Source organism: Mus musculus, chromosome 16 (genome assembly GCF_000001635.26).
Source record: "Mus musculus strain C57BL/6J chromosome 16, GRCm38.p6 C57BL/6J".
Classification (NCBI taxonomy): Eukaryota; Metazoa; Chordata; class Mammalia; order Rodentia; family Muridae; genus Mus; species Mus musculus.
This window is the reverse complement of record NC_000082.6, coordinates 25,864,550-25,892,356: the sequence shown is the minus strand read 5'-3', so window position 1 is coordinate 25,892,356 and position 27,807 is coordinate 25,864,550. Positions and strand designations below refer to the sequence as shown.

The following is a 27,807-nucleotide window of genomic DNA, read 5'->3' as shown; positions in this document are numbered from 1 at the left end:
AGAAGTTGTGGACATGGATAGGGAAGATCTGGAAGTACATGAGGGACAGGAAACCATGATGAGAATTGTATAAAAAAATCTATTTTTGATAAAATAAATAAATAAATATTCAAAAATGAAATTCAGACACATGGCAATCTAGCATCCAGTTGGACAGAAAATTCTTTTTGAACTCAATTGAAGTATTTTTTCTCTTTCTATAGTTAGAGAAATAAGGCCAGAGGTCAGAAGGATGAACACACAGACACACATATATGAACACAATTTCTCAGTGTATTTTCATTTATTTTTAAATTTTATTGCATGTCCTGGCAAACAAAAATGGCTTATAGATTTGCCTCTGGCTCACCATAGCCCATAACACAAAAATACCAGAAGACAAGCAACTGAAGCTGTAAAAAAGTATCATGTCTATAAGAAAGTACCTTTTGAAAAAAAACATTAATAAAGTATATAAAACATTTGATATTTGCTTAATTTTGTACAATTATAAAAATAAAAAAAACCCACATATCTCTCATACTCAACGTATTCAGGGGGGATATCAAGAAAACAAAAGCTAACTGGATTAACAAAGAGAATCCTGCTTTCTATCCTATCTGCTTCACCACCAAGTGAAGGAATCCCATTCTCCACTGAGAGGCATCCAGCAGATGTCTGTTCTCTGTGTTCTTCCCCACAGCTCTGGCTATTCACACACTAAACACTGGTGTGAGGAGACAAACTGTGCCTACCTATGGCTAATGCCAAAATCATCAGATACAGTACAGGAATTTCAGAGTCCCTAGTGCCACCTAAATAGTGCTGAAATGCCACAGAGTCCCCTGTGCCACACCAACACTGCTGAAACAGCCCAAATACTTACAACACACAGGAAGCCATTTGTCTTCCTAACATGGCTAAGACACAGCTTTCTTCTCCACCCATTGAATTTGTAAAGCTGTGAGTTTGTTACAGAAGTTAATGATGCTTATCATTATTTAAACACAACAAAATGTTGAAATTAAGGACTCATTTGCTTTTGCATACAAAATTTAAAAAAATTAATAAACCAACTTTCCCTTCCCACCTTCTTCTTACAATTAAGGTATCATGTCATATTTGACATTGAATTCTCACTAAACGGTGTTTCTGCAAAAATATAAAAATAGCAACAAAAAAAGTTTCATCTGTGGTTCTGGAAAACCCAACTATCCCAAAGAGAAAGCCATAACAAACAAAACCAGCATAGTAAGCAATTTCACACACACGCATATACACAAGATATGATTTTCTGGCAAAACTCATACATTACACGTCAAAGGCCTATTAGCCCATTTGCACTTTAAAATAAAAAATGGGAGCTCATGTGCAATGAAAGTCATTTAACAAAATGTGTGGGAAGATTGTAGAGCTCATTAGCATACAAACAACACTTGGTTTAGGCAGGAAAAAAAATATACTTGTCTCAAAATGTTTCCAAAATATCTAAGGGGAATACTGTTGCATGCTTTCCCAAGGTATGAAACAAGTCTTTCTGGATATGGATTAAACAGGTGAAAAGGTTTGTCGTGGGTTTGTAGACAGGTCTTGGTCTACACTAGCTTGGAAAGTGTCAGGCGGAAAACTGGGTCTTCACCTCTGCTTTCTAAAACAATGAAGCTTTGATGATCAAGAGGAAGATAACAGTGGTTCAGCTCATGCTATGTGAAAACTACACTACGAAGTTTGTATTTTCCAAGCCATTATTCTTATTTTAGCCCTTGGGGAGAGAGAAACTTGCCTGTGCATGCAGTGTCTCATAGATAGGAAAGTCTTTAAAAGGTCCACTTCCCAAGCATCACTCCACCCTTCAAAAGGAACTTCAATTCAGAGTTTGGTGGGATGAATCGCTTTCTGTTTTCCTTTTCATGGAAATTCAGTATTTCTGAATCATTCTTATTTTTCCTGAATCTTTCTAATAGACATTACAACTCCCCATGAAAACTAGACGAATTTCATTCATTCTAATTGGCCCAAATTCTCACAACAGCAGAGAATGTCTATTTTACTTAGTCAATCTAGCAGAGAAATTTATTTTTAAGACTATTCTAACAACAGCAAATGTTTATTTTTCTAATAAATACTAGGGTGTTGGGCCTTAAATTTCAAAGAGCTACTGCTATATTGGGCTAAATTTCATCAGATATTTGGAATGGCTGACTTGAACCATTTAAGAGTTTCCAGAAAACAAAACAAAATAAAACAAAACAAACCACAACACAACTGCATTCCTCATTCTCAAACAAAAGCAAGAGACAATGCCCTGTCTTATAGTGTGTGACAAAGCAAACCTAAAATGTGGCTTGTAATAGCCACAGAGTGAACCAGCCTAACTGGAATGGACACCAGTAACATAAAATATACTGACAGAGAAAACTGTGTACATATATACAGTTTTACCTCATAGGAAGCAATGGTAAACACACTGGATGCATCCACAGGTTTGATGTGCTAAACAATAACCATCCAAAGGATGAGGAGAGGTCCTATACGTCATTGTTACTCACATAGACCATTCAACTCTAGATATCTGTCACCATACATGATACCCCTGAGAAAGGAGTACAGCTCAGCCATCCGAAACAAGCAAATTCCAAAGAAGGATGATAAGTGCAACTCAATTTCCATTAAATTACATTTAAACAATACTCAATACCCCCCACACCCAAAATATATATCGGATATTTATATATTTATATATATAGTCTTAGACTATAAGGCTGAAAATGCTTTATAAAAGTCAATGAGAGATCTCCACTGCTTAAAGAGACCTACTGCTTCTTTGCTAACTTCTATCTAGCAATGTCAATGCATCTTGCAAGCAAGAGTATTGAAGGCTTAAAGCCAGAATCAGAATCAGGTGACAGGTCAGACTTTAGGTAACAGGCAGCCTCCTAATTCTCCGTCCCTTTAGAAACCAGACTGAGAAGGAGAAGGAGAAGAGCTAACGAGAAGGCTCTGAGGATCAAGCAGGCGTGCCCTGTAGGGGCTGGGAGGTGGAAGAAGACAGGAAGAACCCCGCAATGGGCGCTCATTCTCCTTCCTCTTTGATACGCTGCTGCTTGTTGCGACGAGAATCCATGTCAAAGTTGAAATCATTCCACTCGTCACGGGGTGGAAAAGAGATGGTCTGGCGGAGGGTAAAGCGCACGGCATCGATCACACGTTCACCACGGGTCTCACTGGAGCCCACACTGACGGTAGAGGCACCACTTGGGGTCCTCAGGAGATGAGGAGGTGAGGAGAAGTCGTGCAGCTGCCTGTGGTCCAGGATGCCCTTCCAGATGGCATGTCGGAACTGTTCAGGGATCTTCAGACTTGCCAAATCCTGTGCAATGAGAAGGAAGCCAGGTATTAGAAGGCAGACACCTAGATTTCTGTCGCATACTGGTTTTACTCTCTGGTGTTTTGGCTTAAATGATCTGAATTTATTATCACTAATAACAATATACTTGTTCTCCACTGGCCTCAGTTTACCATGTGTAAAATAGTGCAGACGGCAGTTAAATGAGAAGGCAAAAGTCTCAAGGAAAACTGTAAGATTCTCAGTGATTCAAATCTTTGGGACAGGATATTAATGGGATATCGCCAACAGTGGGGAAAGAAGAAAAGATTTCTAATGGGGATTGAGTTTCCTGCATGCCAAGCACCAAACTGATAAGTTTATTTTCATAATCTTATGAATTCCTGAAATCAGTGCTGGATTTACTATATCTATTCTATGGGGAGCAAAACTGAAGGTTAAGCTAACAGGCCTTGAAGTTTGTAACAAGATGAGTACATCATGAACTCAGGAGTATTTTTTGAGCGTAAAAGTGTTGTGGGGAGCAAAAGGTCTCACGGTGTATGGTATGTGAATAAAATACATTAAATGCACAGCAGTTGTATCTATGCACTACAGGAGGGACAAGAGGCCTTTCCAGGTCAATCTTAAGTAGGTTCATGTGCATGTCTTGCATCTATTGGCATTAGTTTTTAAAATATGTATGTATATGTTTAAATATATGTGTATATATATTGAATTAGCATGGCAGGCAGAAAGCAGCTTACCAATGGCAATCTGGTCTTAGTTTCCTACTTATACATTTTGCATACAATTACATCTTTACATTCTAATTACTATAGACTCATAGGCAAGAGCTGGTATGGTGGTGTTATATAGTTTATAAAACACACAGTATAATGTTTATCTTCATATTATGAACTCAGCTTTAACTCTGAAGATACCCAACATATTCTCATTTCTCTACCAGAAAGGCACACTAAAATAACTGAGTGCTGCAAAGACACCAGAAATGAGCAGGAAGACCCTGGGGGGAAGATGAGAAAACCAAATAGCTTTCTAACATTTCCGGATAGGGAAACCGGCAACACACTGTCATGTTGCCCCATTCTAGGGGTTTTCAGACAACCACTGCTACTTTAACTTCTGTAGTAGAAGAAAAAGCACCATAAAGAAGATAATCAACAAACCGATTAGGTTAGCATGCTCTTTCGCTTCGTGCACTCTCTATATGTCTGAACCTCTGAATGAGCCCAAAGGAGAATGAGATGCCTCTTGTTATCTCAGCGCCATTCACAAGGCGATGGCAACAGAGAAAGGTCTGTGGAAAGTCCTTCTGCATGTGAATGGATTCAGGAGAATCCTGGCACTCCTCAAGTGGGACAAGTCCACAAGTAATAAGTATTACATAAAGGCATTGGGAGGGGGCACACTTCCCATTCCACTACATAGAACTCCACTACAGGTGCTTCTCAAACACAGGGCCACTCTGTTTTCTCATCAGCGGAGAGTGGTGATTTTGATGTTATCTAGGTCCTATCAGAACTTCTTAAAGTGTTCTCTATAGTTTTTAACCTATGATATGATCTATCAAGGAGGCACCAGAGGACTGTGGGGGATGGGTGTAGTGTAGCATCATCTACACTGATCCCTCTGGAGCTGGGGCCCTCTCTTGCTGCAGGGACCTGTCTAGCATCAGTGCTCAAGGAGGGGAAGGAGTCCCAGCTTCAGAAGCAGAGGCAGAGACAAGCTTCTCCCATCAGTCCAAAGTGCCATCTGGAAGCTAGAATTGAGGATGTTAAATGCCAAAGAAAGCTGGAGAGAGAGGAGGGGGAGGCTGAGGAGGGAGGAGAAGGATCAGGTTGCTGCAAGTGGCAGAGAAAGAAAGTAGCTCCCATGTATGCAAAAGATCAAGATATGGGGTGGAAAGCAAGAGAAAGCTCCATCACATGCAGTTTGTTTCAAAGAATATCAGAGTCAGAAAGAAGTGACTTCTAACAGAGGAACAGCCTCAAATTTCATTGCAACTAAAATCTGTGCCCATGAGTGAACTCATGGCTTAAAATCATTCCTGATAATACAGGTATGGAGCAGGGCTGACAGAATTAAAAATGAGTGAAGGATCAGCAATGAAAAGAAGAGTGGACTCACCCTTAAAACCCTTAATTTAAGATGAGATGAAAAAGCCCAATGAACAGGGTCATAGGCTAAAGATTTACAGCCAGGCTCCTCCTGATTCCACCATCAATGTGCTATGGCCGATGATGATTTTGTCATTTGTATGCTTAAATGAGAATCACACTATGTCCTTTCTGCTCTCCTGCCTGATGATTTAAACAGACTAACAAGGACATTTTTAACCAATCTCTGAGTAAGTCTCACTGTGTTGCCCAATCAGGTCTCAAACTTCTGGGCTAAAGTGATCCTCCTGCTTCAGCCTCCCAACCGTTTGGTTTTCAGTCACCTGCCTTGAGATTAAAATTTCTCAATCATATGAATTAAACGTTCTATCTCTCAATTTGCATAAACTTGGGTGCAATGGGCCAGAGCTGAAGGATCAGGCATATTGATTGCCGAGGTTCTGACCTGGAGAGTGTTTCTGACAGGCTTATGGGTTCCATCAGAATTGAAGATTAGAAGCATGCCCAAAACAAATTTTAAATCTATCCTAGATGAAACTACAAGGCATAAGTACCAGAGGGGGGAAAAATAAAGAAATCATACTCAAGAGAAAGGTCTAGCCGTTTACTTACATCCATGGAGTAATGCTCAATCTGATAGATGGTGGTCAGCCCCTGGGTCGTGAAATAGTCCAGGCATGATGAGCAGCCCAACCTTGCTAAGAAACTGCAGAGGGAGGAGGGAAGAGGAAGGAGGAAACAGAAAAAGAAAGTTCACCCCAACTGCATTGGCGAGATAAAGGAAAACCCAACATTTTGCCCTTGGATGCCCTGCATAAGAGACTAGCAGCAAATGAAGAGCTGATGGGGCTTGGAGCTGAGGTCCAAGGAGTGCTCCAAGTACACGCTTTAGGTAAACTGACATCAAATCAAGCATAAGTGTTCAGGAAGGTGCCGATTTTTCAGCTGGCGATTTGAGGTACCGTAAGGTTTGGTACAAATGCACCAGGGGCCATTGCAATGGGTACAGGAGGTGGGTCGGGAGGTCAGACCCTCAATTCTCTTGAGTCCAGGATCACATGAATTTGGGAATTGTGATATGAATCACTATATTGGCTATTTTGTGCTTGGGGGGTCTCTTAGGATGTTTCAGGTAGTGAAAATATTATAGGCTAGTACTTCAGAATATCATTGATACTTCTTGATTTATGTCCTTAAAACAGAGATTTTCTTCTTTGTAATGCTGGCCTGTGACTGGATGTCACTACCATCCCAGGGCCAATTTCTGTAGAGCTAAACCAGGTACTACACAGTCTCTGGGGGCTAAAGTTGCACATGGGCAAAACGTACTCTACCAGCAGCCAAAGGGATAAAGCATGCTTCCCTTGAACCAGGAGACATACACTAAACATAAACTGTGGGGCTACATGTGCCTCTGTAAGAAACACCTTTTAGTCCTGGTTAGCTTCTATCCATATGACAGCCCCTTTTCCAGAGTGTCCCCATTTCATAGCAGAGTAGCAGAGGCTTCTTTAAATTTCACATTTATTTTTTTGCTAATATTAAAACTTTTTATAGACATCCAACTCCAAAAGTATGGTCCCATGGTGGCCAAGAGCTTCGAGGCCCAGAGAGCAGAAAAGGGAGCAGCAGAGCCAGTTTATATCCCTCTGGGAAGCCCAGCCCTGAGCACCAATTCAGGAGCCACAATAGCCCTGTAAGAACAGGAGGCAAGAGAAGGGAATAACTGAAGACAAAGAAACAGGTCTGAAACCTGTGTGCGTATGCTTCCACTTTCCCCACAGTGGTTGTAGTTTTTGATAGAGCTCTGCTGACCACCCTACCAATCAGACTCGTCTTCCTTCAACCACAAGACAGCATTCTCTCTTCTCAACTATTGCATCGATCTTGCCAGTTGTCTACTCTCCACCCACAGAGACTTAGGACCGACCCCGGGGGCACGTGCTGTGCACTCACCTGACAATGCTGCAGTCTGTGGGGTAGGGCGGTGGTGGGGTGCAGTGGGAGGTGGAGGGCATGGAGAGTGGAGGAGGGAGAGCTTGGGTAGGGCTGAGTCCATTCATGTCTCCAGCCATTGGCATGTGAGTGCCCATCATAGGAACTGAACAGAAGCAGGAGGGATAGAAAGGGTTACTAATTATCACCAGCAGCATCCTGATGTACTACTTTACCCTGTTGACTATTACCAAAAACCTGTGGGGTTTTGTTGTTGGTACTGTTGGTGTTGGTGTTGGTGGTAGTGGTGGTTGTTTGCGGGGAGGAGTGAATTAATTTCTCTATATCCCTTCATGCATTCTATACCTAATCAAGCAGAATAGAATCAGAACTCCAAAATAATTACAGGTTTCTGAACCCTTACTCTCCTAGGACACTCTTCCCACCCTTCTTCTAATTGTTCTTTTCTACTTAGTTGCTATGTTTCGCCTTCTTCTGGTCAGAATGAGTCGTATTTTGGTTTCTCTCACTATACCTATCTCCTATAGCATAGAGATTGGATCTACAGGCATGGCGACTTCCTGGTACAGTGAGATGCCCAACAGCTTATACTGAGAGGGATATGAAGAAACATCTGTGTGTAAGATCTATCTGGAGACAGGCGGGCTTGCTACAGTATTATTCTGGGAGCTTTATGCTCAGCAAGAAAAAGTACAATTCAGGATTCGAACTCCGGGGTATAGTACACCTGACTTCACCAATATCACCAACACTTTAGGCATTTGTCAATACCACTAGCTTCAAACCTTCACCGACACTTTTCCCCTCCACTCTGCCACCCCTCCCAAGACTTAGGACTAATAAAATGTGTGAAATAAATTTTGTTTACTGGTTAAGGAGCAAAAAATAATATATCTAGAAAGTAAGAATGTAATTTGTTTCTACCTTAGTAACTAGAAGAGTGGTCAGGGGGCAGAGGTGTTGGAGGGACCTCTGCCCCCTGCTGTGAAGAAGGCAGCTGCAAAACAGGAGGCAAAACACAACCCTATGGCCTCTTCATAGGCTGCCCTCAGACTTGCCTAAGTACATCAGAGGAGACTTATGAACTACTAATAAAATGTAAGTGAGTGGAAAGCTGTCTAAATGTGAAATGCAGTTATTATAGCCACTCTCTTGTCCCTAGAGCAAGCTGGGATGTTCCTATGTCACAAGAAAGAAGATAACGCCAAATGTCTTCTCCTTTCACTGTCAGGTTGGGGACCTCAGGGTGCACTATCACGGTGATAACTGTTGTAAATCCCTATGGTAAAGTCCCTGCTGTCAGGCTGTTGCACTGAACATGAGCGTGGGCTGCTGAACAACGGGTCTCAGGCTCTCTTAGCTTCTTTTAGATAGACTGGGCTTTCCAGAGAAAACCAAATCGAAATGTTTGGTCACAATTAGGGATTTTGAAGGAACAGATGGCAGGTCCTTGTTTTTTCATAGAGGATTCTCAGAACTATACAGTATTCTGTTGTCTCTACCCATGGAAATACCATTTATCTGGGCTCTTTACTATTCTCTGCTTCATTCAAGCCTCTGTCCCCTTTGCTAGACTCACTTACACTACAGAAGGGAAACTTATTCATAGAAGATCTATATACAATTTTTCCCCATTTACTTAGACCCAGTTTTTGCACTGCCTTCTATCCCCACACTTAGTTACTATGAATTCATGTGTGCAGGCGTAAAGGAGAAACCACTTTAGAGATGGACTCCCTGCTTACAATTGTGCATGTACTAAAGTAAGGCCATAAATCTAGAGATGCATACAATGCTAAATCTGTGAAATGGTCATTTTAGAGACACTGCATACAAGCAGAAAACTGACTTGTCTGTAGTTGCATAGATAATTTTGCAAAAGTCCAGATGAGAATCGGTTTTCTGACACTTTCAGCCTAGCACACCATGCTACTTCCCATGTCAGAGACTTTTTATATGGTGTCAGACGAGGTCAGAGGTGGGCCCCTGTCCAGGCTGTTAGGAGTGAGCTGTTCTTGCTTCAGAGATCCTCACCCCTACTAAGGGATTACCCTCATCTCACATCTACCTCTACTATGGTATTCTGTGATGAAACCTCTTATCTCAAAAATGAAGGATTAACTATGAAAGCAAAGTCAGCAAATTTTGGCTCCTCTACCTACTATAGTATGGAGTCCTTAGCTTAAGGAAGAGTGTCCTTGTCACCCTACAGCATTCTTCTCCTGTCCTAGCCCTGCTCATCCTTTGGCAGCTGAAGAGAGGTGTGCTTACTGTTGGCTCCCATGCCCTCAGGCATGGTGGTGGGAGTGAGGGCATTGCGCTGCTGTGGGTTGATAAGCTGGCTCACGGAAGGCAGCTTGTTCATGCTGTTCATTTTGTTCAGAGGTGGGGAACTGTTGCCATATGAAGACTGAGACTGCATCGAGGTCCTAGGAACACAAACAGGGAGTGATGATCAACATGGGACACTGAAAAACTGGACTGGTCATTTTAAACAGATATTGCATTGAAACATGGTCTAGAACTATGAATGTGCCCAATACTCAGAATTTATGACCTAGATTCATTTATCATCCATGCAAGACTCTCCTTGCTGGAAGGGACTCCAAAGCTATCACAAAATCACTATTTCCTGTATATAGTAGAGTATTCAACATCTCATTTGTGAGGGAAAATTCATATACTACTTTCCTTCTACTCTTCCCTCCATCTTCTTTTTCTTTCTCTTGATTTTCAATTTAAATAAGTCTTAAAAACCAGCAAGGAGAGAAAAAAGTGAGCAAAGCACACAGGCTGATAAAGTATAGAAACACATTAAACTTAATTTGCAACAGAGGCCTTCCATTTATAGATGTCCAGGCCATTTGGGATACACAGCAAACATGAAAGAGTTGATCATTCAAGGCATTTAACACCATATCCTACTATCCCACAGAAATCTCCAAGGTATAAAGATACCTCCTTGGCTGGTTAGGTGCCATGAGGACAAAATCCATATTAACAGTTCTTTTATATAGAACCTTAGAACTCAAGCCACTATGGGAATGCATTTCTACAAGTCGTGTATGTGTGTGTGTGTGTGTGTGTGTGTATGTAAATATAGTAGTTATATAAAAAACATAGCTATGTAACTATAGATATAGCCAAGCATGCTTGCTGTATATGCTGCACTGTTAGTGCCAGGAAATAAAAAATGTAATGGTTTTTATTTTTAAGATGCTGACAGAGTAATGGTTCTGAGAGAGATAAAAATCCTTCATTCCTTCTGGGGCTGAGATGAAAACTAGAAAGGAGATAATGAGGACCAACTGTAGTGATCAGAGCATTCCAGTAATAGCCAGAGTGAAGATCTGGCTTTGAGTGTGTGTCTGACCTGTAGTGGGAAAGCTTTTCTTTTACAATTCATCAAACCCGATGTTTTGACTTGTTCTGATTTGCCTTCTTTCTATAACATGCATATTCCCATATTTATAATAACAGACAAATTTAAATTCACATGTGAGTTTTAGTTCCATATGCTTGGATAAGGGATATCAATATTGAATGCTTTCTAACTGCAACTTACAAACAAATGCAATATAATGTTCAATAAATATTTAAAAATTTTAAATGAAGGCTTTAAATATTTGTCCTTAAGGTAGTTTTTGAAGATGCACTGAATTCCCCATAGTTACTGAAAGCAGGCAGCCTGCTTTCTATATCAGTGGTGAGCACCAACCTGGGTAAAACAATACAACACTCTAGTGGTATTTGTATGAATTAGAAGGACTGTGGGAAGCTACTACATTTTATAACAATGCTTTAACATTTATTTTCCTTAGCCTTTCTTAAGTGGTACAAAAGGCATCATACAATAAACCCTTCTAGTTATGAAATACTCCCAGGCTACCTGGCTCTCTTTCACCCATGTTTAAGTGACTGCCACTACTTAGAGCATATCATGCCATAACATAGAAGCACATGATCAATAAATTACTATTATCATTTGAAAAAGAAGTAAATATGAAACTTTAAGAGAACAATATGCCCAAATGTCTAGTATCCACTGCCCGTTGGTTGAATGGGTTAAGGAGAGAAATGACTCTCCTGGCACCTAGCCCATTCTTTTTTTCTTTTTCCTTTCTCTTGATTTTGGGACATGCCCCTAGAAATAAAATGATGGTAGACATCAAGAATGCAGGATCAAGAAATTGTTGAAGTATTAAGATACATGTGAAAGGCCAAGGTAGACGAGGAACAACCACCATGTAACGGGAATCTACCTGCTACCAAGCCATTTTAATGCCATACCACCAATGGGTAGGAGCCTGGTAGGGAGTCAGACTAACCTAGAAGCATTTATAAGTCCATATCTCAGTCCAGGAAAGCAAGAGTGCGGTAGTGGGGAGGTGTGAGCAGCTACTGCTTCTATATCTGCCTTGGGCAGTGAGAAGGTAGCTAAGAACTTGTCATTCATATTCCAGATTCAGAATATACTCCATATTTATTCTTTTCCATCTCCCCAAGCCATTGAACATACAGTCAAAATTTATAAGAAGAATAGTTTTAGCCATTAATAACCACAATTGGGAAGATAAAAATACACTGACAAAAAAAAAAATACACTGACAAACTTTACACTTGTCTTTGCACTTTCAGAGTTTCCTGCTATTTTCTACACCCTGTGAAAACTCGATTACCTTTGTGGTCATTGTTTTTTGTTTTGTTTTGATTTGTTTTGTTTTGTTTAACTACCTTGTTAGCTACTATTATTTTTCACTATAATCAATGTAAATTTGGGAAGAGAGGTAGAAGCAACCATGAGCAGAGAAGGAATGCAAATTTTGGAGCCAATCAAAATATTTGTTCTATACTAGATGGGAGCTGAGTGTATAAAGTGACTGGATTTGATGCTAGTATCACCCGAGCCTCATTTTCTTCTGGCAAGCCTCGGGCTCTGCAAGCGTGTCTATGAAGTCTGAAGGAGATCATGTGCAAGTCCTTGACAATGTCCAGTGTCTTATAAACACCTAAGAATCTTGGTCCTTTCCTCTTCCCTTACAGACCTAAATGGTCAATATATGCTCTAGTATCTAATAAAGGGAATGGACGATACCGACTTATGAAGTTATAGGAAGAAGTGGACAGAGTTGACACAGATTCTTACTTGAGTCAGTATAAAACATAGTTTGGGATCATGTCAAAAGTGTCATAAATCTTGAATGCACATATTAGAACACAAAAGTGAGTCTTACAGGCACAAAGGCAAAGGTCATGATACTGTGATCATTACTAACGCTACAGTGTCTGAAATGGACAGCCATCACACACTTAGGAAAAAAACATGATCCTGAATAAAGTCACATCCCATTTAAAGGTCCTGAAAAATAGTCAACTCCTTGGCTATAACAAGTGCAAAGTCAGTAAACAGACCCCCCCAAATTTAGCAGACTAAATAAAAACAAAAACAGAGGCTATGCCATGTTGATTGACTTCTTCACTTGTCCCTCTGTCCTTGTCACTCACCCCAACCAGAGGTCAAATAACCAAAAATGTGGTAACAACAGCTTTTTGCAGGAAAATGTATTGTGGTTTCCATTGGAGGGCATTTCTGTAGAGACTTACTTCCATAGAGTTTGCTAGGAACTGAGAAATGTAGAGATACAAACAGGTAAGTCTCCTATAGTTCTAGTCTCAAGGGAAAGTATTATTAGTAAAGACAAGACAGGCCGTTTGCTGTTGTTTTCTTCCACTTGGTTTTCAGTGGTGCAGATTGAACCTAAGTCCTTAAATGTGCTTTCAAATTCTCAACCACCAACTTCGATTGTTCCCAGTCCACCATTCTTAGTTCTTAACAGTAAAACCACAAACTTCTGTATGCTTTGCTGAAAGTAAGATGTTGCTTTAAATGATCTGAAATTAGAAATTAGGCAACTTGCTTCTACCTCTCACGGCTGTGCTGGGAAGGACAATCTTCATGATAAGTGCCAGCTTCTATCTATGGCTGTCCAAAAGCTTACTGCCCCCTTTTTCTTGATTTAATTCTTTTCACTTTACTAATTAAAACGCTTAGCTGAAATTTGGTGACACATTGGACGAATGTATTTTCCAAGCCATTTCTAGAATGCTGAATGTGGAAATAGGAATTTTGAAGATGGACATCCTGAATATTAAAGAGGGCTAAAAGAAAGATGTAGAAAAATAATTATACCTCTTCTAAGCATTTCCCAATAGCTAGTTCTCTGTGGCCTGAATGTTGGGTAACCTTGCTTCCAAAAACCAAGGGCACTAAGAGGTCTTTAGAAGGCCAACCAAAATATCAAAATATATTCTATCATTTTAAATATAAACATGCATATAAAGGTTACTAGGAGTACATGAAAATTTTACATGACAATAGGCTAAAGGAGAAAAATAGTTCTGAAAGAAAGGTCAAAAATCTAAGCCCTTTCCCCAAGTACTTGTGGCTTTACTAACTGAAGCCCTTTCCCCAAGTACTTAAATTTACTAACTGAAATATAGCAGAGGCATCCCCATTTACCAATACACTTTAATCTCATGTCAAGATACTTTTGTCTTGTGTTTTTAATCTGTTACTTGCTTTGGTGCATTTAGAAAAACTTCCTTTGAAATATTAACTACATTGATACAAAGTTCAGAGTACACAAAAATTTAAACCAAAAAACTTTGGATTTTGGTCCCACTCTGGTCAAATGTTTTCTAAAGTCTATGGCACCTAAATCTAATTATCTAATAAATTGGGACTTAGCCAAAACTTAATATAGTAAATTTAGTGCTTTGAAACAAAACTCAAGACTTGTTCAGATGTCTTTTGGCACCTTAGGATTTAATCATGCACAGGGTTAAAATCTGTTTGAAATTCATTTGTGAATTTCAAGGCATAGCTAACCTTCAGAATGTTAACCTGGGATATAGTATCTTAAATAAAATCCCAGGAGAAATGGGAAGAGGGCCACAGTGACGGCCCTCTCCCTCTTCTTTTGTAGACCCACTCGGAGCACTTGCAGCACTGGGACTATACTCTAATTGGGGAAACAAGAGAGACAGAAACAAAAACTACAAGATAAACCAAGATGCAAAAGTTTATTGAAAATTAAAACCACACATCCACAAAGCAGCAGCCTCAATCATAAGAAATCGTTGTCTTGGTGACAGAGAACAAAGCACTGGTGACCTAGTTGGCGCAGGACGGGGCAGGGATGATGAAGAAGGAAACAGGGATTCAGTCAGTTCTTTTTGAGTTTGGAAACTACTTTAAAAGGAAAGAGAACTTAGCTCTCTCCATGTAATCTGTAGCCAGAAGTGTTGATTTTTAACACCTGTGTGCTTAGACATCATTTGCTCAGAGAGGAGGCCTGCCAGTTAATGCACGTGGACATTAATGAGAAATCTGGTTGGTTTTATGGTAGGCAGGGTTTCGAGCTAGCAGCTCCAATTAAACCCATTAATCATAGATTTGGTGAGGAGACTTTGAACTCTCCCAGCACTGAATAATGGTAAGCAAATACCGGGGGCAATATTTGCCTGGTAGTTTCATCTCCCATTAACACCACAAAAGTAGCTTACCAGCGTTGGCACCTAAACAACTGTATGGGGGAGTAGGACTCGATGCAAGGAAGACTATCATAGCAGATGCTAACATACAGTGGCAGAGATCAGACCTGGAAAAGCCTTAGTGGACTTTCTCCTCATGTAGGAAGACAATGTAACTCCAGCATTAAGAAGGCCTAAGTCTCTCGGTCAACACAACTTGCTTAGGCACAGGCAATGACAGATTTTTTTTTCTTATTTTCTTAAAAATACACCTAAAGTTTGAGACCTGCTCAAAAGCTTTATTATGAGTTTTAGAAACACAACAGGAGGTAACAGAAAAGGTTTCCAATAAACTTTGCAATGCCTCTTTCCCAATGGATTCCCCCTCCCTCCTGGGAAAACAATAGAAAGCTCACAGACAAGCACAGTCGCGGCTCCCGTCCAACCAAGGCAGGATCTAAAGATACAAAATGTGCAGAAAGCATCTCTGCTTTGTAAAATTTTGAGTCCCTTCAAAGATTCTCTCACTAGTGGATGTGTGCCTTTGAGCAGCTGGGTCTCTGAGCCAAAATGTCTTCAAGTCCTGTTTGTGAGGGCTGGAAACACTAACACGCATGTGCATATACACAAACGCACACAGAAACACAACAAGCACATGAACTCAAACACATAGCTGGGGACCTATGGGTACACGGAGTGGTTTGGGGGGTTGGAATGTCTAAAGAAGACGTCAGACTGTGTCGGAGCTTCTCCCCGGGGCTCCACAAGCTCATTCCTGAAGCAGGCTGAAAGGAGACTGTAGAGAGGAACCAGAGAAAGAGAATGAAGGCTTAGGACTCAGGAATCCACATCCAATGAACACAGAAACACACCCATCTCCTACCTTCATGATCATAGTGCAGATGGAGCAGGGAATCGGAAAAGCCATTTATTTTTTAAAAATCCTTTCCTTTTAAAATCCTCCTCTAAAACCATCTAGAATGTTCTATTCTCAATTTATGTAAAAAAAAGATGCAAGGCAAAGCAAAGGGCAGCTAATCAGCAGACTACATCAGAATCATATTTTTCAAAATACACTTTCCCAGGTCCTGTCTAAGGGTTAGCTGGGGGCCCAGTCATCTCCATTTCTTAATACAAGGTGACTCACTTGAGGATTATGGTGACAGGCAGGTCCAGTGTTTAGTGTAGGGCTTGGCATGGGTATACTGGACTCAATTAATTGACAAAGGGAATGCAAAAACAAGAATAAACTTTGATCCTCTGTAAAAATGTCACATACCCAATTATTATACCTCATTACTGGTCTGTCTAGCCAAACTCTGAAGTCTGAAGAAATATGATCTTATCAGTGTTAGGGGCTGCGTCATCGTGCATCTGGAAAGAACTATTAATGAGCATTTTGAGTGTGCCCAGATTGAGGTGGTAAATACCTTAATCCTCTCAGTCACAAACTTGGCCTATAAATGCATATATCAAACTCATGAAAGCAACTTTTGCATAATTAAGAAATCAATTATGCCATGGGATGCCAAGAATAAGCCCTTTTATTTGGCTAAAGGTTATGCAACCTGGTGAACAGTTTGGGAACAGTTTCCCAGACTGGCTTTTTGAATCCTATTTGTTTAGTACCTTCAAAGGAACAAAGACATTTCCACACTCAAACTGCAGTGAGAATTGGTATCTTTATATGTATATAATGCCTGAACACACATCATGGGGGAAGCAAGTTATTCCTAAGAGAGCTTCGGCTTTCAGGTTTCTTTGCTTGAAAGTTTAAAGCTTGGATGGATTGTATCTGATAGTAAAGCCTCATACAATTGCCACATCACAATTGATCACAATTGATCACAATTGATCACATCAGTGTTCCAGTGAAGGCAGGATTATATACACCCTACGGGTTCAAACTTTCAGACCTAGAATCAAGGACAGTTCTACAAGGAGATATTCTCATTTGGAGAAATGACTTAATAGAATTTAATGAACCTTTGAGGTTCTTTGACATCACTGATTCAGAGCTAGTAAACCTCTGTCCTGAACATGTAATAATCCGGCTGTGGAGTTCAAAAGTAGCCCTGTGTCAACTCTAAAAATTCAGATTTTTATTATAGTTGTTGGCGTGAATGCCATGAGATTATCAGGCTGTTCGTTGCTGTTGTTTCCAAGTCTATAGAGCTAGAAAGTTCCAACAAACTTTATGAAAATGGGTGACCTTACAATCTAATTTAGAAGTACATTTTTGATTTATATCAGTTTGGATATCTGCACCTTTTACTCTCTCCTAAATTCATCAATAATCTTGAAAACACCATCTCCTTACATTCATGAGCCTGGCAAAGAGCTTTGGTTCTAAAGGTGTTCTACCCTTAGCTGCTGTGTGGGCTTGCTTGGTTTTCCCTGTCTTGAGTGAGAGGCTAGAAGCACTCTTGAAGATGCTTCTCAGACACAGCATCATCTGGCTTCTGTTACTATGGAGCTATGATCAAGACGTACTATAGAAGGGCATCTCAGGGTATCATGGGACATATTATAAGTTAATGGAATCTTATACCATAGTAAACAAAATGTAGTTTTCTAGAGAAAACTGACAGTTGTGCAAAAGACAGTCACACTGGCCCGAGGACAGAAGGGGCAAGAAGGGTGAATTACAGGGAAACACAAACAAAAATACAAATCATATGGGTCTTTAATCTAAAAAAAAAGGATTGATAAAACAGATGTCAAATAACTTCAGTGTACCATTAAGAATCCACGCCTGTGGAACAGCAAGGGAGTGGAATTTAGTAAATAATAATAATAATAGTAATTTGATTCAATTTACCCTTCCATCTGATTCCAGCTTTAATAAACATAACTGTCTATGGCTATACCTGTATGGACATATTAATGGAAGTATAATTTCTTCTTAAACAGTGTAAAGCCTGCATAAGTCTATAATGACTTGAATCATAGCAACTCGATTTAAACATCTTGCTTCCATATAGCCTATGATCATGAAGGTAACTATGAAGGATTATAAATAAATAAATAAACAAACAATCAAACGAACGAACGAACCCATGCATAAGTGCAAGGCAAGCAGAGAGAAAGCACAGTATGGGAGAATTAAAGCAGCAATTAGACTGAACATATTTTATTGCCACCCTGTAGGAAGCATATTGCCTTCCACCAATTTTCATTCTATTCTTAAAAAAAATTTTTTTGATTCCTTACCAGCATTAAATTGGTACTATATTTTAGAAAGGAAATCACGGACTATTATAGGCATTTTATAAGTTGATTTATTCTTCTCAAATGATTGCCAGGAAATTAGGTTTCCATGTTTTTTGTCTACTCATTCCTTCTCTCAGAGATTTGCATGAAAATAAAAGAGCTGAAAAAAGAAAACAATCTCAGCTCAAGTCTGTAGCAACTGGAGAACTTGTGTGGATTCATGTCAATCATCAGGGAGCCGTGTACATGTAATGGTATAACGGCACAATTGTACCAAACATCTGTATTTTGCTAAGATCTCATTTTGCGGTCTGTTAGCTTTCCATGCACAAGCTATCACAGCTGTGAGACAGCAACTCAAAGCCATGCACACGATTGTTTCAAATGAATACCCAGGAGCTATGCAACTACGTCCTCACAGTTCATCTTTAGCTACTCCTAGTGAGTTCCTAAAAATTTTCAGACCATTTTTTCTAGCATAACTTTAGCCATATATTTTCTTCTCAGGTGGAATAGATTGCTCCATAAAGAATAGATAATGATAATAAAATAACAACAACAACAACAACAAAAACAACAACTCCCTTTGGAGCAATTCAAGTCAATCAATCAACTACCTGTGGAAAACTTCTAACACAGAGATACAAGCTCTGTGTTTTCATCTACACAATGTATACCAACACAGATAGCATGAGCCCCTGACCAAACTTCAGCCAGTTTATTCATAAAGTCTGTAAAACAAAGATTATTTCCTTTCTCCTTTAATCTACCAACGCTTCCTTGAATGGCCTCATTGATCTATACAATCCTGAAACTTGCAAAGATTTCTTAATATCCCAAAGGGATTTTGGTTTGGAAGTCATCTTTTGATTCACACTACAGTAAGCCAGGAGCCATATAGTCTTCTAACCTCCATTTTAAAGGCAAGTATTTTAATGTGCTCTAACAAAGGACTTGCATCACTGCAAGCATTCTATCTAAGCAGAAATGCTTAGATCTCATAGGATGGGAGAGTTCTCCATTGAAGGCTACTGTCAGATATTGACTTCAGAACATTTTATATTCTCTCTAGAATATGCATATTAGCTTTCTGATGAGCCTAGCAAGGAGGAGTTTCATTTCAATGAACACTGGAAGATGAGCAACAGAGTTATCTGCAAGATTGGTTGGCAAGCTGTATAATGTGGCACATGGGCTTCCAATAGTTTTCCACTTTTCAACATGGAGATAGCGATCAGGACATGAGAAAAATGATATAAAATACAAGGTTCAAGTCTCCACAATAAGGTATTAATGTGACAGACACCCTTATTCATTTAGTATCTACTAGTGTTCTGATATAGTCATAAAACTGGTGAGTTGTAAGAGATCATCTGCACCAAGATGCCTTAAAATACGTAATTCTCACACTTCACAGGAAAATGAAGATGCTTATCAGTCCCTGGGCTAGACTGTTCTTTTCCATTAACCAGAAAAACCAAGTCCAGAGCTGAAGGCTCAGAACTAGCTCAACATAACACTTAATGGAATTAATACGTAATGGAATACTGCTGGTGTTATGTTGAAAGAATCAAAGTTTTTGAGGAGGAACAGAAATTTCTGTCTGAGGACAGAACTCCTCAATATCCACCCTCTTCCCGGCTCCCAGCCCAGTCTTCCATGTTTCAACTTTGTATTCCTTCAATCTATGAACTTCATATGAACTAAATCCATTCTCTGCGTGAATGTAGTAACAATTATTGATGTCAGATATACAAAAGAATCCCTAGGATCAGCATGAGAATTCTGTGTTTCCCAGGAAACACCCAATTCACTTTTTAGATCAGCCTTCAGTACAAATGGTAGCTTCCGGTTGTAAAACTTTTACCTTAGATGCGATAAGAAATTTGCTAGTCTAAAAGAGTCTTAAATGCTCAACAGCTTTGAGTTGAAAAGAGGGCATGCTCACTTCTGAATCTTCTGCCCCTCACTACTCAGAAGTTGCCTATGACTATTAGAGATGCACTCTTGCCTCCTTAGCAACATTGGTATTGATAAAAAATGAAGAGTTAAGAGCCCTTTTTACTATGCTTTTCAAAGCAGTAGACAATAATACCAGAAAATAGCCATTACTGGTCATTTATTTGCATTTCTATTTTAAAGATTACCTTCAGTCAAACCTTAAAATAAATTACCACTGTAACTTAAAGAAAATAACCTCTTTTCTCAGTCAAGGTAGTTTTTGATATCATTTCTTTTTAAGCTGAAGCGTGTTTGAAATTTCTCAAGTGGGCCAAAATTGTAGTATAGACATTTATCTACTGATACTCTCTGGCAACACCTGTACTAATGTACAATGTATTAAACTCCCAAGTGATCCTACTTAAGCACCAAAGGATACATATAAACAGAGCTCTGATTGGCCAATCTGCCATCCTTTCAGAAGAGACAGTCTCTTCTTGCTAGGTAAAAAACAATTAACATCATCAAAGCTTCAAGTAGGAAGGTAAAACTTAGCATATGAATAGATTGTATGCATATGCTAATAGGGTTGCAAAGCCTTTCCCATTCATTTGAAAGTGTATTACTGAAAGACAGTCTAGAGCAAAGGTGCTAAAACTTAGAAACTTGCTATTACTGGGTCCTGCACTGAGACCTCCTTCAAGGAACAGGGCTAGGTCTCAGAATCCTTGCCAACACACAAGGCGCCACCTTCTTGTAGGAAAACCTCCCTGAGCTTCTTTCTCTAAGGTGCTACCCCAAATGGGATTGTGTATATACTAGGAGATATGGGAGCCAATCCTCTGGGATGAGTGAAGGAGTTTGAAATAGACATCGTTAGAATAGAGCATTAGTAAGTATTAGTACAAGTCTAGGGTTCTTAATAGAACACAAATGAAACTTCCCCAGAGAAAGTTTACAAGACACACAAAAGGTGAAAACTTACCAAAAAAAAAAAAAAAAAAAAAAGGTGCCAAACCAGCCCATCTAAACTATTCCGGACTATATGTAGTCTCAAGGTATCTGCCATTAACCTACTGCTGATGAAGACAATCCCCCTTGTTCATGCCTTCTGAAAGGACAGTGACACACTCACTGTTTCTGAAGTAGGTGCTGGTGCTGCTGCTGCTGCTGCTGCCTGTACGTTTCGATCGTGTGCTGAGGGAGGTACTGCATGAGCTCCAGTGACTCTTTGATCTTCAGCAACATCTCGTACGTCTCACGACCTCTCACCTAGGCACGGAAAAGCCAGAAAACACAAGATGAAGAGTGGCCGACTCTCCAAAGCTCAGCCAACGCTCATTATTCGCGGGTTCCTTATGGGTCAATGCACCTGCCCATGAATACATATTTGTAACATGAATATCAATAAAGCTCGCACATTTCAGCCAGTTAGAAACACACAGGCACAGAAGAGTTTAGTCATCGGCATGTTCCCAGCTGGAGGTGAACAAGGAGAGGTTCTGCTCCTGTTTCAGCTGTCATGCTGTGGACTACCTTTCTTTTTCGAGTGGTCTTACCTCTGTACAGTTCCTATTTTTTTGTGGTTTCTATTCATGACTTTGTTGTCATGGGCTCCACACTAAAATGCTGCTTACTGCCTCTATTGGCAAAGAGGCAGTGCTGTGCCATTCAGAGAAGATGCTTATGTTGGACAAACCTTATCCAAGAATGAGTTACCATACTGTTGACTACGATGGATGAACCTATATATACAGCATATATTCAATATGACACCTTTAAACAAAAACATACACAAAACAAGATGCTCCATCCATCTATTGACATGCTGGAACCAGAGATTTATAGAAAGTCACTAACTACTATGTTTCTCTTAAGAGCAATGATTCAGTTTCAGCTCCAACTTTGTAAAACATAACAACCATGAAATATAAACTGTCTTTGGAATGACAAGGGGTTTCAGGAGGAATGAAGTATGCTTCTTTTTTGTTTGTTTGTTTGTTTGTTTGTTTGTTTTTTGTTTTTCGAGACGGGGTTTCTTTGTATAGCCCTGGCTGTCCTGGAACTCACTCTGTAGACCAGGCTGGCCTCAAACTCAGAAATTCACCTGCCTCAGCCTCCAGAGTGCTGGGATTAAAGGCATGCACTACCACGCCCGGCTCTTATGCCTCTCTTTTTAAGATAGCTTCCTTAAAACTTGAAAAATGAAGAGACGGCTGGGATAGGATGAAGCCAGCAGCCCACATGAGAACTGTTGGGACCCCAGGAGTAAGTGTGCAACACATGCTGGGCCTTAGGCACGTATGCGCTGCATCAGTCAGAGGCCTGAGCACAGAAGATAGAGCATCCCAGGTTCTCCACTGCAGTTGTTAGCGTTGCTCTCTTCTCTCTCCCCCAAGAAGCCCACCCTAATTTAGAGCCTCTCCTCTCCAAGGTCCTTGCAAGCTTGTGTTTCCCGAGCCTTGCTCTACTGTGGATTTCATTACCTTGTAACTACATCCTTAAGAGAATGTAAATGCTCTGAAGATAAAAACTACTTTATATTTCCTTCCCATTGCTTGGGATCCAGTCTATTGGTCATGCAGCAGAAATTGATTCCTTTTTTTTTTTTAATCCCATAAGATCCATTTTGTTTAATTTTTCATTACTTTTAGATTCAGTTCATCATAGTAACTCCTTCGCGCACACACTGGGATTTCCATAAAATATTAGGATAGCAGGAGTAATGCTTTTCCTAAGGGTCACAATTCAGTTTCTGTAAGGAGCTTTTGTAACAAGACTGAGAACTTCAGGTCCTTCCCTGTCAGGTTTGCCCTGGGGGCCAGGGCTGGGAAGGCTGGGAAGGAAGCAAGCACACCGAACCTGTTGAGCTGCCTAAGCTCCAATCCCAGGGCAATGGCTCAGCCACTGTTCCTGGCCCTGCCACCTGTGTCAGCTTGGATGGCATCTGAGATGTACTGGTCACTAATATTTTACAAAGTTTAAGAAGGTACAGCAGTGGGCGGCAAAGACCCAGAGTAGTGAGGACTCAATGAGCCCTGACCATAATCTAATAAAGTGACCTCATTCTTGACCCTGTAGAAGCAATGGAAAGTCTTATGTAAGAACTGGGCCAAGCCTCCTGGCTCTTCACGTATGACTGTGGATTCTGCCTTGCTTGCATCCCTTTATAACACTTCCTAAGAGAAGACAAGAATTCCCAGCATGGAGAAATGATTAATGTTTAAAGACATGGATGCATTGATTGCTCTGAACTGTTTGTTACATGTGATTGTCATGTATCAGATAACTACGGTGCACCCCAGAAGGTGAACAGCTAATTGCTGGAGTACCAACTCTGTGAACTACATATGACAAAAATTAAAAAATGGCAAGGCTATGTCAAAAAGTTCTATCTCTCACAAATAATGACATGTGAACTAACCTTAGATATTTGATTGAAAAATGTCCTATGATGAGAGCAGCTTTGACAGAATGGAAAAGTAAGTAGACTAGCTCACAATATGAATATATTCCAAGAGACAAGATAGCTTCAGGATTTACGAAGAAAAATCTCTTTGCTTTATTTTAAGCATCCTTCCACCACTATGACTGAATGTGTTTCATTGTCTGTTTCGTACGCTAACTCCTAAATTCCAAAGTATTAGCGGGTTATTTAGGTCGTGAAGGGAGAGCCTTGGTGGATGAGGTTAGCCTGCTTGTAAACGATTGCCAAAGAGAAGTTTCTATCCTGTGAAAGACAATACACAGATGATGGCAGCATTTCAGAAGAGGGCCCTCATCAGAACCTGACCACAGGCAACTTGACCTTGCACGTCCAGCCTTCAGCACTGGGAGAAATGTGTGGCGGCTGTTCACAAGCTCCCAACCTACATCATCTAAGTTACTTTGTTGTTCTAGCTCCAGCCGTGTGAGAGTTCTTTCCCTCTTGCTCCAGGTAACCAGGTGATGACCATCTAATAAATGCGCATTCAAGGAAAGCCAAATGGAGCACCCGTGAGAATATGAGGATGACTCACTGGTAGGTACAGCAGCTCATCATCTGGGGATCTCCGTTTCTTGATGGAAGTCATCTGGATTCCGTGTGTATTCTGACGGAAAGCTGGAGGAAGAAAAACACAAGCCTCATCCTGGGGAATTACTGAAGGAGTGATGTAGTGAATCTGATATTTAAGGGTACATACTAAATACAAACAGCCTAGCAACCTGGGAGATGAAGGATGATTGTGCCAAGTACCATGTAAATGATGCTCAGTGCTTTTATATAAAGTAAGAAGGTAGAGGAGAGCTAGAAAAGGCAATAGAAAAAGGCGAACCCAGAATGCGGAGGAGCATTCTGACTACATGCTACCTGTGCGTGGCTATGTAAAGCTGTTAAGAGAAAAGAAAAGGTTTTTTTTTTTTTAATTTTTTTGCTTTGTAAAACTTTTCAGTGGGAGAGAATGTGCCAGAGTGAGGGGACATCCCACCCCCTATGAGGAGAAGGGGAGGGACATGGGGGAAAGGCCTTGATGATGAAAGGAGCAGAAAGGGGAACAGCATTTGGGATCTAAACAAACAAATGAATTAATTAATTTAAAAATCATGTTTTGGAGCATTCACTTCAGAAAGAGTTAAGTGCATGGTATATGGGACTGGGTTGGTAATAGTACAATGGGGGGAGGGGAAACAGAATTAACAATCAATAAATCACTAAGGTTTTAAAATTAGAATATCTAATTAATCAGTAGCTTGGGTGTGAAAATGATTTTTCCACCACATTCAGATATCCCGTTCTTACTAGAGCTCACTAAATTGTTAGGGAGAGAGAAGTCAGGTTTCAATGGGCTGTTGCTCTCTGCCAGCCATGGGTGCAAAAGTGAAGTTAGAATATGAATATGTGTATATCACACATTTAAGCTGTCTAAGGGATTATCCGGGAGGCAGGGGGAATCTATTGATGAAGCATATCGTGTCCAACAGGTGGAAGTCAGTGGTGATAGGATATCCTGTAAAGGACAATTCAAGTTTTAATTCATCTGAATACTAATAGATTATAAGATTAGGGCCTTCTTATAAAAGAAGGTATATACTTCAAAATACTTGTTGAAACCTATGCATGGCAGTTTATGCCTGAAATTCCAGAACATGGGACCACTGAAGGGAGAAAGTTGATGTGACTTCAACACCTCCAGCTTGATACAGATCTCCAGGTCAGGCTGGGGTATGGAGTGGAATCTTTTTTTATTTCTTTTTTTCAAAAACCCAAACAAACTTATTGCAGTGTCATTAGGCTTACATGGGTGCAAAATTCTTTCTAGAATAATATTTCTCTACAAGACCCACAAAACACACAGAACAGGGTTTTTAGATGTAGCCCGTTGGCCTTCAGGACCCTGTGTGAGCTACTGAGGTGACGCATACACCACGGATCAGTCAAGCCTTTCCCAGAGGGAACATCTCTGCTTCCAGGATTTTGTACTTTGCGTTTCATGAAATGCCCCATTACAAATCATTTAATTAGAATCCAACTTTAAGAACAGATGATAAGGTAACTGAGACCTCATTCTGTTCAACATGTGACTGCAAGGCTTAATGAGACCACATCTGTGTATCCCTGGACTATCCCTAAAGACATGTGTTCTCAGATGGTACCGCTCCTTAGAGTTCCTAGGAGAGCAGGGACCATTTTAGCCTTCTGCTTAATAGCTGAAAGATAAATCGATGCCTGGAGCTTTAGATAGCATTCCACCCAGGTGGAGGGCTTACAAAACAAAACTTGTTTCTGATGCAACAAGTCTGGAGCGAGCCTGAGACTGTGTCAAATTTTCTGATGCTGTTGGTGTGGAAGTCAGGTTCTGAGGAGTTTTATACTAGACCTCTGGCTAAGGATGTAGCTTAAGCAAATTGTTTCAGGTCTACTTCTGCTAGGGATACTCTTACTTGCTCTGTGACCTCTGATCACGCTCACTGACGAACCTCACAGTTTTCCTCACGCAGCCTTCCTAATATTATCTGCAGAGTCCTACATCTGGAGAAGACTCGACCCTGCCCCATCTGGCCACTACATCTACTTACGGCGCTTCGTACCATCGCCGTTCTTTGCGCTGTCCGATACTTGCTGCTTTCTGATGCTGTCTTCATCTGCCTTCCGGTCTCTTCCTGGGCAAGCACAGATCCGGGCCTCAAAGCACCGTCGGCCCAGGACTTGCCCACTGGAAATTAGAGAAGAATCACAGGTTAAGGTTACAGGTGTCAAGGTTCCCTTGAGTTCTCCCACTAATTTTTCCTTATGCGGACCATCTTATGCATACCCTGCCTCCCCTCCACCTCCACCCCCCATCTTTAGCATAACTGCTCAGAACAAGCACCCAAAAGTGCCAGGCAAAACAGGAAAGTGCTTGCATGCCACAAACAGTGTGAATAAAGAACATTCCATTTCTTCTGCAAAGAATCTCCAAGCCATTAGCTGAACAGCTGTATTTAGCTACATATTTTGAAGGAAACCTGAGTTAAGCCAGGGGATGTCCTTGGATAAAATCCCTCTCAGGCAGCTCAGACTGCTCAAGGAAACTGTTAAATGCCTTGTGGCCACATGAAAACAAACGCTGTCTCTCCAAAACAATTCCAGTCAAACATCAAGAATTTGGGCCTGAAGTGAATGGCCCGCCTCTCTTGGCTCTTTTTTGTCCCCTCCTCTACCCCCACACCCCTTCCCTGTCTCCACTTTCTCAGATCTTTCAGTGTTTACAAGGGATTTGCAGCTCAAAGCACTGAATCTGGGTCTTCTCTTTCTAAAGGCAAAGGCAGTGGAAAAAACAAAAACAAATCAAAAAACAAAAAACAAAACAAAACAAAAACAAAAACAAAGAATTCTGCTTGGTCCTTGGCCTTTGGCTGTTTGTGATTTCGGTTCTGCTCACTGCCACTTACTCTCTGGTTTCCAGAGTAACGATGATTAAAATTGGACGTCTGTTCATTCCTCCGACGCAGCTGCTGTTACACATGAAATTGTACAGGACTGTTGTGAATTCAGTGCCAACCTGAGACAGGAGAGAAAGAAACATACATGTCTATATACATGATGTAACATGTAACATGGCTTTTGCTCTGCCCTCCAGAACTCCACTTCAAATGGCATGTTTCCTTCTAGGAAGGGATATTGTAAAATCCCCTGGAGAGCTCTCACAGTCTTGCTTTTTAGAAGGCGTCAAACTAATGTTTCTTTCTGTTTTGTTTGTTGTTGTTGGGATTTTTGTTTTGTTTTGTTTTGTTTTTGTTTTCTGTTTTTGTTTCCCCGAGACAGGGTTTCCCTGTGTAGCCCTAGCTGTCCTGGAACTCATTCTGTAGACCAAACTGGCCTCGAACTCAGAAATCGTCCTGCCTCTGCCTCCCAAGTGCTGGGATTGCAGGTGTGCTCGACCACTGCCCAGCTAAACTAATGTTTCTAGCACAAGGCCAACACTGGCAATATGACTTCCACTGGCTCATGGCTCTGTGATTTGCAACCTCACCCAAGTTACTCACTTCAGCACCACACAGAGAGCTCTGGAAAAGGAGGCTTTTTTTTTTTAATATGCCAAAATTAGCAGCAATTCTTTGGGGGGATATTTTCTTTTTGAAGATAAAACAGTATTGTGTAGGTTTGAATGTTTATCTTCATGAAGAATATCCTAGAGCTAGAACGCCCTCAGAATTAAATCATCTATATCGTTCATTTATACACAAGGCCTGTGAAAC

General features: G+C 40.5%; 1 protein-coding gene across 11 annotated transcripts in view; it reads right to left on the bottom strand.

The window, feature by feature from the left end:
* Positions 1-268: 268 nt before the first annotated feature.
* Positions 269-27,807, bottom strand: part of Trp63 (transformation related protein 63) — a 208,326-nt gene continuing 180,787 nt past the window's right edge. For 2 of the 11 annotated variants that reach the window (NM_001127259.1, NM_011641.2), the window contains 8 exons: positions 27,001-27,110; positions 26,146-26,282; positions 24,108-24,190; positions 21,224-21,360; positions 9,673-9,830; positions 7,402-7,546; positions 6,058-6,151; positions 269-3,349 (listed from right to left, as the gene is read on the bottom strand). In NM_001127259.1, coding sequence (NP_001120731.1) covers positions 3,053-3,349; positions 6,058-6,151; positions 7,402-7,546; positions 9,673-9,830; positions 21,224-21,360; positions 24,108-24,190; positions 26,146-26,282; positions 27,001-27,110 — 1,161 coding nt within the window. In that variant the 3' untranslated portion in view covers positions 269-3,052. Of the gene's footprint in view, positions 3,350-6,057; positions 6,152-7,401; positions 7,547-9,672; positions 9,831-14,458; positions 15,731-21,223; positions 21,361-24,107; positions 24,191-26,145; positions 26,283-27,000; positions 27,111-27,807 lie in introns of those variants that run through there. The other 9 variants (NM_001127260.1, NM_001127262.1, NM_001127261.1 and 6 more) reach the window with 7 other exon arrangements.